Below are 12129 nucleotides of genomic sequence, written 5' to 3' on the forward strand. Positions count from 1 at the left end.
GTCTAACACTAATGAAGGAATATTGTTTTCTTAGAACAAAGCGTGCATATTGAAGTAACCATTGAAATGAAACTACATTTCTCTTTCAGTTGGTGAGCTTTTTCTAAGTGATTTTTCTTTACTTTCTTCTTTAAAGTCAAGAAAGATATTCCTCCTTCAGCTGTCACAAGACCAATATTTGGTATACTGGGCACAATTCATCTGGTGGCAGGTAAGAAAAATGAGCTAAGATGGACAAGAAGGTAATTAAATCGATGCTATTAGAGTATAAGATGAAGGCACACTTTATATCTTGCTTTAGGCAATAAATCTGTAGGTGTTTGTCATTAATTTATACCCCAAATAGCAAGTGGTTAAATTTGTAAGCCTGAGGTTCTATTTTTTTTAATTAATTAATTAATTTATTTATTTTTGGCTGTGTTGGGTCTTGGTTGCTATGCGCGTGCTTTCTCTAGTTGCGACGAGCGGGGGCTACTCTTCATTGTGGTGCACAGGCTTCTCATTGCGGTGGCTTCTCTTGTTGCAGAGCACGGGCTCTAGGCACACGGGCTTCAGTAGTTGGGGCTCGTGGGCTCCAGAGCACAGATTCAGTAGATGTGGCACACGGGCTTAGTTGCTCCACGGCATGTGGGATCTTCCCGGATCAGGGCTCGAACCCATATCCTCTGCATTGGCAGGCGGATTCTTCACCACTGTGCCACCAGGGAAGTCCTGGACCAGAGTATTCTAAACCTTCAACTCCGTGGCTCTGTGTTGTTAGGAAAGTGATGGTTTTTAATCTAAATTTTATTTCATTGAACTTTTGAAAAGTTCCTATCGTATCAGGCACAGTGCTGGATGTTATTTATAAAAGATGCAAGTCCCTTTTGTCCTGTAGCTTACAGTTGAGTGAGAGAGGCATTTAAATAGTAAATTACTGCAGAACAATGTAACAAGTTCTAGGAGAGAGATGTACATAGGAAAACTTTCAGGGAGGGCACTTGTGGTTAGAGCCTTGAACAGATGTGAATAATTAATCTAGTGGTAAAGGCTTACCCTGGTTTATTTGTGGGAGGAGGAGGTGGCCAGGATCAGGGTTGGTGTATTAATGCATGGTGCTGGGATCGCTTCTTGATTCCTGACCACTCATCTTCGGAATGTTGCAGTAGCCAGTTAGTTATACTGCCCCAGCACATTTCTCTACCATTTAGAATGACATGAAGGACATGGGAGGTGTAGATATCTGCAGTGGCCAGATATTATGACCTATGATGCTTTAAGCTACACATCGGGAAATGCATTAGCAGAGGCCCGTATGCTTTGGGGATGACAGGAGAGTGAGAGAGAAGCGTTTTCTGTCTGTACTTTCCATCTGCTAGGATCACTGCTCTGGTTACCAAAAGCTTTTACTTTTATCTTTCTGAGAAAAAATTTGATCTTTCAGTAAAAATTTGTCTAAATAATATGCTGGTCTTTCTATTCATAAATTATAAGATTGCTTTTCAAAAAGTATGGGTCCTTTATCTATTTAGCACAGCTCTCACCTTTATTTATTTTGGCTGCGCCTCAAGGCTTGCAGGACCTTAGTTCCCTGACCCGAGATCAAACTTGCACCCTCGGCAGTGAAAGCGCGGAGTCCTAACCGCTGGACTGCCAGGGAATTCCCGTAACTCTTGCCTTTAAAGAATAAGGACTGCTATTTCTGGCTTTACAGTTGCCTTATTTCTATTTATGTGTACTTGGCTCTGCTTTTTTGCAGGTAATTATCTAATTGTCATTACCAAAAAGAAAAAAATAGGTGAATTTTTCAATCATGTAATCTGGAAAGCAATAGATTTTGATGTCCTTTCTTATAAGAAGACAATGTTGCACTTAACTGATATTCAGGTAAGAACTGGAAGCACTTACTAATTGCAAAATCCAAAGAAGTCCCGTGGGGTGGATGGGGAAGGGAGGTGGAACACAAAGAATGTTTGATGGATTTCTTTTAAACCTAATTATTTAAACAATGCATAGAGCATGGTCACTCTACATACCTAGCCCTAAAGTGTATTTTTTTAAAAAACTGTTCATATATTTTATTGCACTTGGTTTTTTTTTAACTGACTCAATTCTTAGATATGAAATTTCATACGAGAGAAAAGGACAGACTGAAAATGCACATGTAGTCAACACGTAGATTTAACTTCATATCATTTTTGTGAAGAAATAAAATATTAAATATCTTTCCACCATTGAAAGCAGTTATACTCCAATAAAGATGTTAAAAGAGATAAAAATAAAAGGGATGCTCCTATATATTACTAAAAAAAAAAATTATCTTTGAAGTTCCACTCATCCCGTTTCATTCCCTCTTTCCCTAGGGAGAAAGCTTTCTTCAGTTTTGCCACATGGGAATATAAGTGTGTGTGCATGTGTACACGTTCAAACAGTCCTCTTTTTGCACAGTTCCTATATGCATGGATTTCAGTTACCACAGTTTAGTTAACACCAGTTCCCAACAACACAGTTTAAATTTCAGTAACCATGATATATTGACTAAAGAATTAGCTCACCAAAGATGAAAGTGCAATGAAACAAAAAATGACGACTCTAGAAGTGAAATTCAAACTGAACGTGAATAGAGTACAGAAGAAATAGCTGATGGTGGGAATAAGAGACTCTGGATACGCAGCCAGAGGTCTCAGTGAAGGTGATGTTATCGACATGAATGGTCAAGTGGTTGTGATGAAAAGGTTGAACATGTCCCAGAGCAAGTGATGCCGGTAACAAACTTCACGTTAAAGGAACTCACAGAAGTGTTTCATGATGTTAATAGTACGAAGGATTAAGTGTTAGAAGCTAGTTCAGGCTTAGATGTACGACAGTTCATCAGGGTGTAGAAAAGATGGTATCATAAGTTACATGATGAGAAGAATGCAAGCACTGTTCAGGCTACTCTTGATAAATTTTGACCAGAAGTAAAATATTTTTAATTATCAGTGTTTCAAATGACAGTATACTAAACAACGTTTTACTATTTTTTCATTTCCCTATACATTTATAACTTACAGTAGGAGAGTTTTTAATGTGTTGATTAAAAAAATTTTAAGTCATGAAATGATCCTAACTTTCCTATTGATTATTAAGATAGTTTAAGATTATTAAGATTAAGATAACATCGTCATTTTTATAGTCCCACCCTATCATGCAAAGTGAAGATTGCCTGTATTCATATTCAAACAATATCTGTTTTTGCTTGCAGTATATTTTAAAACTTACATGAATGGCATTAACCCTGTTCTAGTTTTTGAAAATTACTTTTTTTAAGTCAACATTATGTTTAGAGATTTACATCTGTTGAGTACTTGTTTTCTAAATGTACTTTATTTATAGTATTTGCTTTTTAAAAATTTTAAGCTGTATTTTTATTCCCAGGATTACAAAAAGTTTGTTTTTAAAAGAAAGCTAATTATTCTAAAATATGTATCTTACCTATGATAAACATTAAAAAAAAAAATCAGTCCTAGCACTATTGTCTTATTGACTAAGTAAAGCTGTAGAGTATGGTTTTTATACTTTAAACTTAAAATTTCTTTCTTACTGTATATATTTCTTACTGTATATATATATATCAATATATTAATAAATTAATTCTCTATGAGACATGATAATTTAAGGCAATAAAAATGGTTGTTTTCATTTAATAGCCTAGTAATATTTACTTGAACAGTTTCTTCTTTATTGCTATAGTTTGTTTTCAGGCTATGTAACTAATTTTAGCATTCCTTGCTGTATATGCTTTGCTTACTTATACCTTTTGTTTTTTTACAAAAATGGTGAGGCCAAATTAAAAATTTTATATGTAGATTCGTAACATGAATTGACATGTTTATCATCTGCTAAACATTAAACAGTAACAAACATTAAAAATTATTTTTTGAAACAAGGATAAAAACAAATGTCAATCTTGGTATTCATTGGGAAAGCCAGCTAAAATGATTATCAGAAAATAAATAGATATACTGCTTTTACTGGATCTTCCTTTATTGCTTATTGAAGTATAATTGACTTACAATATTATATTAGTTTCAGGTGTACAACATGGTAATTCAGTATTTTTATGCATTTTAAAATGATCACCATGAGAAGTCAAGTTACCATCTGTCACCATACAAAGTTACTAAAATATTATTGACTGTATTCTGTATGTTGCATATTATATCCCCATGACTTACTTATTTTATAAATGGAAGTTAGTATCTCTTAATCTCCCTTACCTATTTCATTCATCCTTCCTACCCCTCCCTCCCCACTGGCAACCACCAGTTTGTTCTCTGTCTGTGGGTCTGTTTGTATCATTTTTTTCCTCTTTTTAAATTTTTTTTATTGGAGTAAAATTGCTTTACAATGTTGTATTAGTTTCTGCTGTACAATGAAGTGAGTCAGCTATACCTATATCCCCTCCCTCTTGGACCTCACTCCCACCACCCGCCCCTATCCCACCCATCTAGGTCATCACAGAGCACTGAGCTGAGCTCCCTGTGCTATACAGCAGGTTCCCACTAGCTAGCTATTTTACACATGGTAGTGTATTTATGTCATACCTAATCTCCCAGTTCGTCCCACCCTCCTCTCCCCCCTGCTGCCCGTGTCCACATGTCTGTTCTCTATGTTTACATCTCTAATCCTGCCCTACAAATAGGTTTATCTGTACCATTTTTCTGGATTCCACATACATGCGTTAATATACGGTACTTGTTTTTCTCTTTGTGGCTTACTTCACTCTCTATGACAGACTCTAGGTCCATCCACATCTCTACAAATGACCCAATTTCATTCCTTTTTATGGCTGACTAATATTCCATTGTATATATGTACCACATCTTCTTTATCCATTCGTCTACCGTTGGACGTTTAGGTTGTTTCCATGTCCTGGCTATTGTAAATAGTGCTGCAATGAACATTGGGGTGCGTGTATCCTTTTGAATTATGGTTTTCTTGTCAGTGTCTTACAGTTTTCTAATGAGAGGTCTTTTACCGCCTTGGTTAGATTTATTCCTAGGTGTTTTATTCTTTTTCATGCAGTTGTAAATGGGATTGTCTTCTCAATTTCTCTTCCTGTTAGTTCATTGTTACTGCATAGAAATGCAACAGACTTCTGTATTTTTAAAATTTATTTATTTTATTTTTGGCTGCATTGGGTCTTTGTTGCTGCATGTGGGCTTTCTCTAGTTGCGGCAAGTGTGGGCTACTCTCTGTTGTGGTGCGCAGGCTTCTCATTGGAGTGGCTTCTCTTGTGCGGAACGTGGGCTTTAGACATGCGAGCTTTAGTAGTTGTGGCACGTGGGCTCAGTAGTTGTGGCTTGCAGGCTCTAGAGCGCAGGCTCAGTAGTTGTGGCGTGTGGGCTTAGTTGCTCCACAGCACGTGGGATCTTCCCGGACCAGGGCTTGAACCTGTGTCCCCGGCATTGGCAGGCAGATTCCTAACCACTGCGCCAGCAGGGAAGTCCTATTCTACTAGTTTTTTGGTGGCATCTTTACTTTGGGGTTTTCTATAGTATCATGTCATCTGCAAACAGTGACAATTTTACTTCTTTTCAATTTGGGTTCCTTTGATTTCTTTTTCTTGTCTAATTGCTGTAGCTAGGACATCTAATAATATGTTGAGTAAAAGTAGTGAGAATGGGCATCCTTGTTTTATTCCTGATCTTAGAGGAAATGCTTTCAGCTTTTCACTGTTGAGCTGGATGTTGGCTGTAGGTTTGTCATATATGGTCTTTTTTTTTTTTGGCCCCGTCACGTGGTTTGTGGGACTTTAGTTCTCTGACCAGGGATTGAACCTGGGCCCTCAGCAGGGAGAGCACGGAGTCCTAACCACTTGACCGCCAGGGAATTCCCTGGTCTTTATTAATAATGTTAAGGTATGTTCCTTGTATACCCACTTTGTTGAGAGGTTTTATCATAAATGGATATTGGATTTTGTAAAAAGCTTTTTCTGCATCTATTGAGATGATCATATGATTTTTATTCTTCAGTTTGTTAGTGTGGTGTATCATATTGATTGATTGGTGGATATTAAACTGTCCTTCCGTTCTTGGGATCAGTACCACTTGATCATGGTGTGTGATCTTTTAAATGTACTGTTGAATTTGGTTTGCTAATGTTTTGCTGAGGATTTTTGCATTTGTGTTCATCAGTAATGTTGACCTATAATTGTCTTTATCTGGTTTTGGTATCAGGGTAATGCTAGCCTCATGGAATGAGTTTGGAAGCATTCCTTCCTCCTCAATTATTTGGAATAGTTTGAGAAGGATAGGCGTTAACTCTTCTGTCAACGTTTGGTAGATTCACTTGAGAAGCCATCTGATCCTGGACTTCGTTGGTAGTTTTTTGATTACTGATTCAATTTCGTTACTGGTAATAAATCTGTTCATATTTTCTGTTTCTCCCCGATTCAGTCTTGGGAGATTGTACGTTTCTAGACATTTATCCATTTCTTTTCGGTTGTCCATTTTATTGGTGTGCAATTATTTGTAATAATCTCTTATGATCCTTTGTATTTCTGTGGTGTTGGTTGTAATTTGTCCTCTTTCATTTCTGATTTTAGTTAGGCCCTACGTCCTTTTTTCTTAATGAGTCTGGCTAAAGGTTTATCAATTTCTATTTATCTTTTCAGAAAAACAGGTCTTAGTTTCATTGTTCTTTTCTGTTGTTTGCCCTGGGGTGTCCCGGCACTGGTGCCGGCCTGCCGGTGGGCAGGTAAGCCCCTGCACTAGTAGGCCAGAAGGAGGACTCCAAAAGGGCACTTGCTAGCACCAGTGTCCTCGTGGTAGAACAAACTCCCTGAGACAGCTGCTGCCAACATCTGCATCCCCAGTAGCAGTCCCAGTTGCCTCCTGCCTCTCCAGGAGGCTCGCAAAGATCACTAAGTGGGTCTGACTTAGACTCCTTTTAAATGCCTCCATGCTATAGGACTTGGAGCATGTGAGATTTTGTATGGGCCCTTTAAGAGTGGAGTCTCTGTTTCCTACAGTTGTTCTGCTCTCCTGCACACAAACCCTTCTGACCTTCAAAGCCAGACATTCTGGGGGCTTGTCTTCTTGGTGCAAGATCGTTGGCCTCAGTAGCTGATGTGGAGCTCAGACCCCTTGCTCACTGGGGAGAACCTCATCAATTGTGATTATTCTCCCCATTTGTGGGTCACCTACCTGAGAGTGTGGGTCTTGACTATACCAGGTCTCCACCCCTCCTACCCATATCATGGTTTCTTCTTTATATCTTTAGCTGTGAAAAATCTGTTCCACTAGTCTTCAGGTTTCTCTCATAGATAGTTGTTCTGTGAATAGTTGTAGTTTTGGTGCATCTGTGGGAGGAGGTGAGCTCAGGGTCTTCCTACGCTACCATCTTGGCCACTTCTCTCTCTCCTGGACTTTTCTTTTCAGTCTTTGCTTTTTTTTTTTTGGTAAAGAATTCCATTTTACTTCCCAACTAGCCCAAACCAGTAAAGTTTCTTAGGAATGAGGATGGTATTGTTCTCTCATTATTGACTCTCTGTTACTGGGCCCCTCATGAATTTATGTTTTTCTTCTGTCAAATGAGGATAATTAATGCTAAACTAGCAAGGGGTTGCTGTGAAGATAAAGGAGAATCTCTGTAAAGTGTCTGGGACGCAGTAGGTCATAACCTAAGGTGGTGATGTTGTGTTAAAGTAACTCTTCTGCCCTTTAAAGTAAAAATTGTGAAGGATACCAATGGGAAAGGAGGTCTCCCTAATCAGTTAATATAATACCCTATGGTGTGGAGCATTGTCCATATATCAGGAACTGTCCCAGGTCCTGGGGAAATGGTGAGCATCCTGCCCAGTCTTTGAGCCAGTGGCATTTAACAGGGCTGAACTTCCAGGTTTTTATTTTCACTCTTTTGTCATGTTGATAGATTCCTTTTCAAGTACAAGATAGACTGATTATTTGCTCTCCTTTGTTTACAGTTACAAGATAACAAAACTTTCCTAGCAATGATAAACCATGTCTTGAGTGTGGATGGATTTTATTTTTCAACGACATATGATTTGACCCATACTTTGCAGCGGCTGTCTAACACTAGTCCAGAATTCCAGGAAATGAGTCTCTTGGAAAGGGTAAGCTTAATCTTCAGTTATTATTACTTTTTTTTAATTTTAAGGAGCTTTTCTCTATTTCATCCATAAAATACATATTGATTTTTCTCAGTCCTGGCTCTATCAGGATCATGTATGGGGCTTTGAAAGTATACCATGTTGCAAATAGACATCTCATTTCCAAATTCAGGACCCCAGAATCTGTGTATGTTACACAGACAGGATTGAGAACCACAGGGGTCCATTTTTAGAAATCTAGCTTAAACATGAATGTTGGTAATTTCCTAGCTCTCTCTGTTCTGTGTTGTAACGGTTATTAGCATTAGCAACATAATTGTACTTGTAAAATTAATGTTCTAATGGATGATGTTCTTTCTGCAGTGGTGCTTTTTATGGTTTTTACAAGTAGAAAAGTAAAAACTTAAGAACTTGAAAAATATGCTTTTGTTTAGGGTGGGGTTTTTGGTTATTTTATTGACTTAAGTGTTTCTTTAAAACTGGACCTCAGGTGATTTCAACATAAAATTTCTGCTGTTCAGGAACCTAGATAATTGCTGCCTTGATTTTTTGTTAGCAAAAGTAGATACGTTTAGGGGACAGACAGCATTTAAAAGGCTGCTGTCAAAAAAAAAAGTCAGTTATCTGTTAGTTTGGACTATACGAAATTGCGACTAATTGACCATATTTGACCAATAAAAATGATTTTATATAGCTCAACCTATATCTTTTTTTTTTTTTTTTTTTTTGCATTGGGTCTTTGTTGCTGCATGTGGGCTTTCTCTAGTTGCGGCGAGCAGGGGCTACTCTTCATTGCAGTGCACAGGCTTCTCATTGCGGTGGCTTCTCTTGTTGCGGAGCACGGGCTCTAGACGCGCGGGCTTCAGTAGTTGTGGTTCGTGGGGTCTAGAGCACAGGCTCAGTAATCGCAGCGCACGGGCTTAGTTGCTCCGCGACATGTGGCATCTTCCCGGACCAGGGATCAAACCCGTGTCCCCTGCATTGGCAGGTGGATTCTTAACCACTGTGCCACCAGGGAAGTCCTAAATCGATATTTTAGTTGACTGGCTTTTTAAAGACTTTATAGTCTATAATTTTGTAAGATTATATGTAGGCTTCAATGTAAGTTTAGACGTAAGCTAAGCAATGAAGAAATTTGGCTTTTAACTGCAAAGAGACTCTTGCTTTTTTGCTACAGTCTCCATTCGGTATGAAATGTCTCTCAGATGCCTGCCATGTACCAGGCACTATACTAGCCACCGGCCACACAGGATGAAAAGACATGCCCCTGCCTCTCGGGAGCCTGCAGTCCACTGGGGAAGTGGAAGTCCAGGCAATCACAGAACAAGGGACAATTGCTGTCACAGAGATAGGTACCCAAGTGTGGTAGGATCCTGAAGGAAGGCGGGACTCACTCTGTCTGGGGGAGTCAGGGACGACTGTACAGAGGAAGGTGATTTTTGAGCCGAGACTTAACGATGAATAGGCCTTATTGATGAGGCGGCAGTGGGAGAAGGAGGGTTCCAGTCAGAGGCAGTGGCAATATTAGGCTAAACTGAAGAAGAAGCCATCTCATCTGTTGGGATGGGAGGGAATTTTTTGTCAGCTAATCAGAAGAGTCAAAGTTACCATAACTTGGGGAATCACAAAAGTGATAAGTGAATCATATATACTATAAACATTTTATCTCAACTTAAAACATAAAATTTTACATTGGTCAATTTTTTGATGTAGGATCATAAGCTTTTCTTTGTTTTTGGTTCCTTGATTCCTAATTGTCTTTCCTGTATAAATTATATCCATAATGCTTTCCAGTTTGAGTCTCTTTAAAGATTTTGACACTTACAGAGCAGTCTGTTTGCAGAATACCATATATTTTTACTATGTTTCTCCAGTCTTTTATAGTTGCCATTTTTACTCCTAATTCAACAGAAGTTTTGTTTTTAGCAACTTGCCTTTTATCAAGTTCTGTTGTAAATCATTCAACTTTATAGAAAGATCAGTTTATTTTTAAGTCATATTTCATTGATTTATAAAATAGTTAAATTATGTTATGAATAATAAGAAAAACTGGCACAAACTGATTGGGAACACACAGTCTGAATCTCAGGAAGTGTACCGTTCAACTGGTTATGCCTGAGTGCAAGAGCCACTCCTCGTGACTTTCTGCTGGGGACGGGGGACAGGGGAGTGTCCGTTGCTGTGTTTTATAAAGAGAATGAAGAGAATTGGTTAGTCTACTGAGTTGTTGAGGGAGTTTCTTCTGTATAGTTTGAAAGTCAGAGTGGCCAAAGATGAGAGCAGAGAGTTAAGTAGGGGTTGCCAGATTCCAGGACTGGTTAGGCCATGTGAAGATTTGGTCCTTTAGATGACTGTGAACCAGTGAAGAATTTCCAGCAGACAGGAGACGTGTCATGTTAGACAACTGTTGGCAGCATGTGGAGGAAGGGTGTGAAGGGCCAGGCTAAGGCTTGAGGCTAGGGAGGCTGTTTTAGTAGTTGGGATGCAATCAGGTGTTAGCCAGGGATGGTGAGAATAGATATGTAGAAGAGGAAATGGATCTGGAAGGGGATTTAGGACTCGGTGGTTGATTAAATATAAGAGAAAGAGCCTGTGGGGACTGTCAGGTTTCTGTATGGGCCAGCAGCACTGGCTTGAGGCAACGAGACAGGGATACCCGAAGTGTTCTTTTTGCAGCATGTCAAAGAGACCTGCTCCTAGCCACCAGGTGGAGACATTGATTGTTATACTTTTCTTTCTGTAGAAACTCAAATTGGCAGGAGATACTGAATACTAATCTTAAAACTTCTCTCTTAGGCAGACCAGCGGTTTGTATGGAATGGTCATCTTCTAAGAGAACTTTCTGCTCAGCCAGAGGTAATGTACACTAAATAAAACCAGCTTATTTGTTACAGTTCAAGTTTTAATTGAATACATGTTATAAAATGGCTACCTAATCGCCAAGGATTTTGGTAAAGAATTCTAATTTAACTCTGTTTATAACTTACGGACTTTGATCCGATCTACCCTCCCACATCATTGTAGGTTGAAGAAGCCTAATTATTTTACTCAGATCTTCTATAGAAGCCTTAAATAAAGAAAAAAATACCTCAGTATAAATACATTGCTTTCTATAAGTGAGAGAGAGAGAATGGGTCTTGGTAGATGAATAATGTTAGAAATCGGGCCAGAGCTAATTCCCCAGGCAGTGGAGAGCTTTGCATTTGTCTTCCTATGGGAACCTGACTCCCTTCAGTCACCCAGGATAGACATGCATAGGTGTCACCTTCCTCTGTTCTTGGTTTATACAAATGAGATGTAAACAAGGAGGCCACCTAGGAAGCATAATGTATTGAATCTAGGTAAACAGATTTGCCTAATGGCATTATCCCTTGGCATTTGCTTTGCTTTTTTGGGAAAAGTAGTTTAAACTGCAAACCATTAATGTGGAGATATCTTTTCCCTGGAGCAGTGAACTTGTTGCGGGCAAAGACTGAAAAGGAGGGAGATAAACATTCTGCAACTTCATGTAGTTTTATTAGTGTTCCAAAATCTGGAAATGTTCAAGCCCAAATGATTGTAGCACATACTTAATTTTTTTTAATTAAAAAGACAATGTTACACTAGAGAAATGTCTTTAAAATTAAAAGTTACCCATAAGCTTACTACTTTGTTTTATTTGTATATTACCTCCCCATCTGTAAATATATTTTATATAGTGCTTCTTTTTGTTTATTATTTTTGAAGTATATTTATTCCTAAACATAACATACATCTTCATTTCAGGTCCATCGGTTTGCTCTTCCGGTATTATATGGCTGTATCCTTACATATTACTCTTTAGTTTTCTAGCAGCCTTTATTTAAATATTATTAGAATTTAGATTTAAAGACAGTCTCAAATATTACATGAGGAGAGTATTTTAGAATTAGTAGAAATCTCTTTTGATAATAATATCAAACCATTAACATAAAATCTTAGAATACTGGTTGTAAATGACCTTTTTTTTTTAATAGAATAAACTCTTTAGACTGACTAATGCTCTCTGGGGCTGG

At 38.3% G+C, this 12129-nt stretch overlaps 1 protein-coding gene across 22 annotated transcripts in view; it reads left to right on the forward strand.

Annotated features, from left to right (window-relative positions):
- The window catches only part of SACM1L (SAC1 like phosphatidylinositide phosphatase), a 67595-nt gene that overhangs the window by 19476 nt on the left and 35990 nt on the right, over positions 1 to 12129 (forward strand). For 18 of the 22 annotated variants that reach the window (XR_003430867.1, XR_003430871.1, XR_003430869.1 and 15 more), the window contains exons 3-7: positions 137 to 211; positions 1739 to 1866; positions 7949 to 8098; positions 10892 to 10951; positions 11861 to 11894. Coding sequence is in view for 2 of the 22 variants with exons in the window: in XM_027097035.1 (XP_026952836.1) it covers positions 137 to 211; positions 1739 to 1866; positions 7949 to 8098; positions 10892 to 10951; positions 11861 to 11894 (447 nt within the window). In the remaining 20 variants the exon portion in view is untranslated. Of the gene's footprint in view, positions 1 to 136; positions 212 to 1738; positions 1867 to 7948; positions 8099 to 10891; positions 10952 to 11860; positions 11895 to 12129 lie in introns of those variants that run through there. The other 4 variants (XR_003430880.1, XR_003430882.1, XM_027097036.1 and 1 more) reach the window with 2 other exon arrangements.

The sequence above is a fragment of the Aethalodelphis obliquidens genome, unplaced genomic scaffold, assembly GCF_003676395.1.
Source record: "Aethalodelphis obliquidens isolate GAN/ISIS:26980383/991018 unplaced genomic scaffold, ASM367639v1 scaffold111, whole genome shotgun sequence".
Lineage (NCBI taxonomy): Eukaryota > Metazoa > Chordata > Mammalia > Artiodactyla > Delphinidae > Aethalodelphis > Aethalodelphis obliquidens.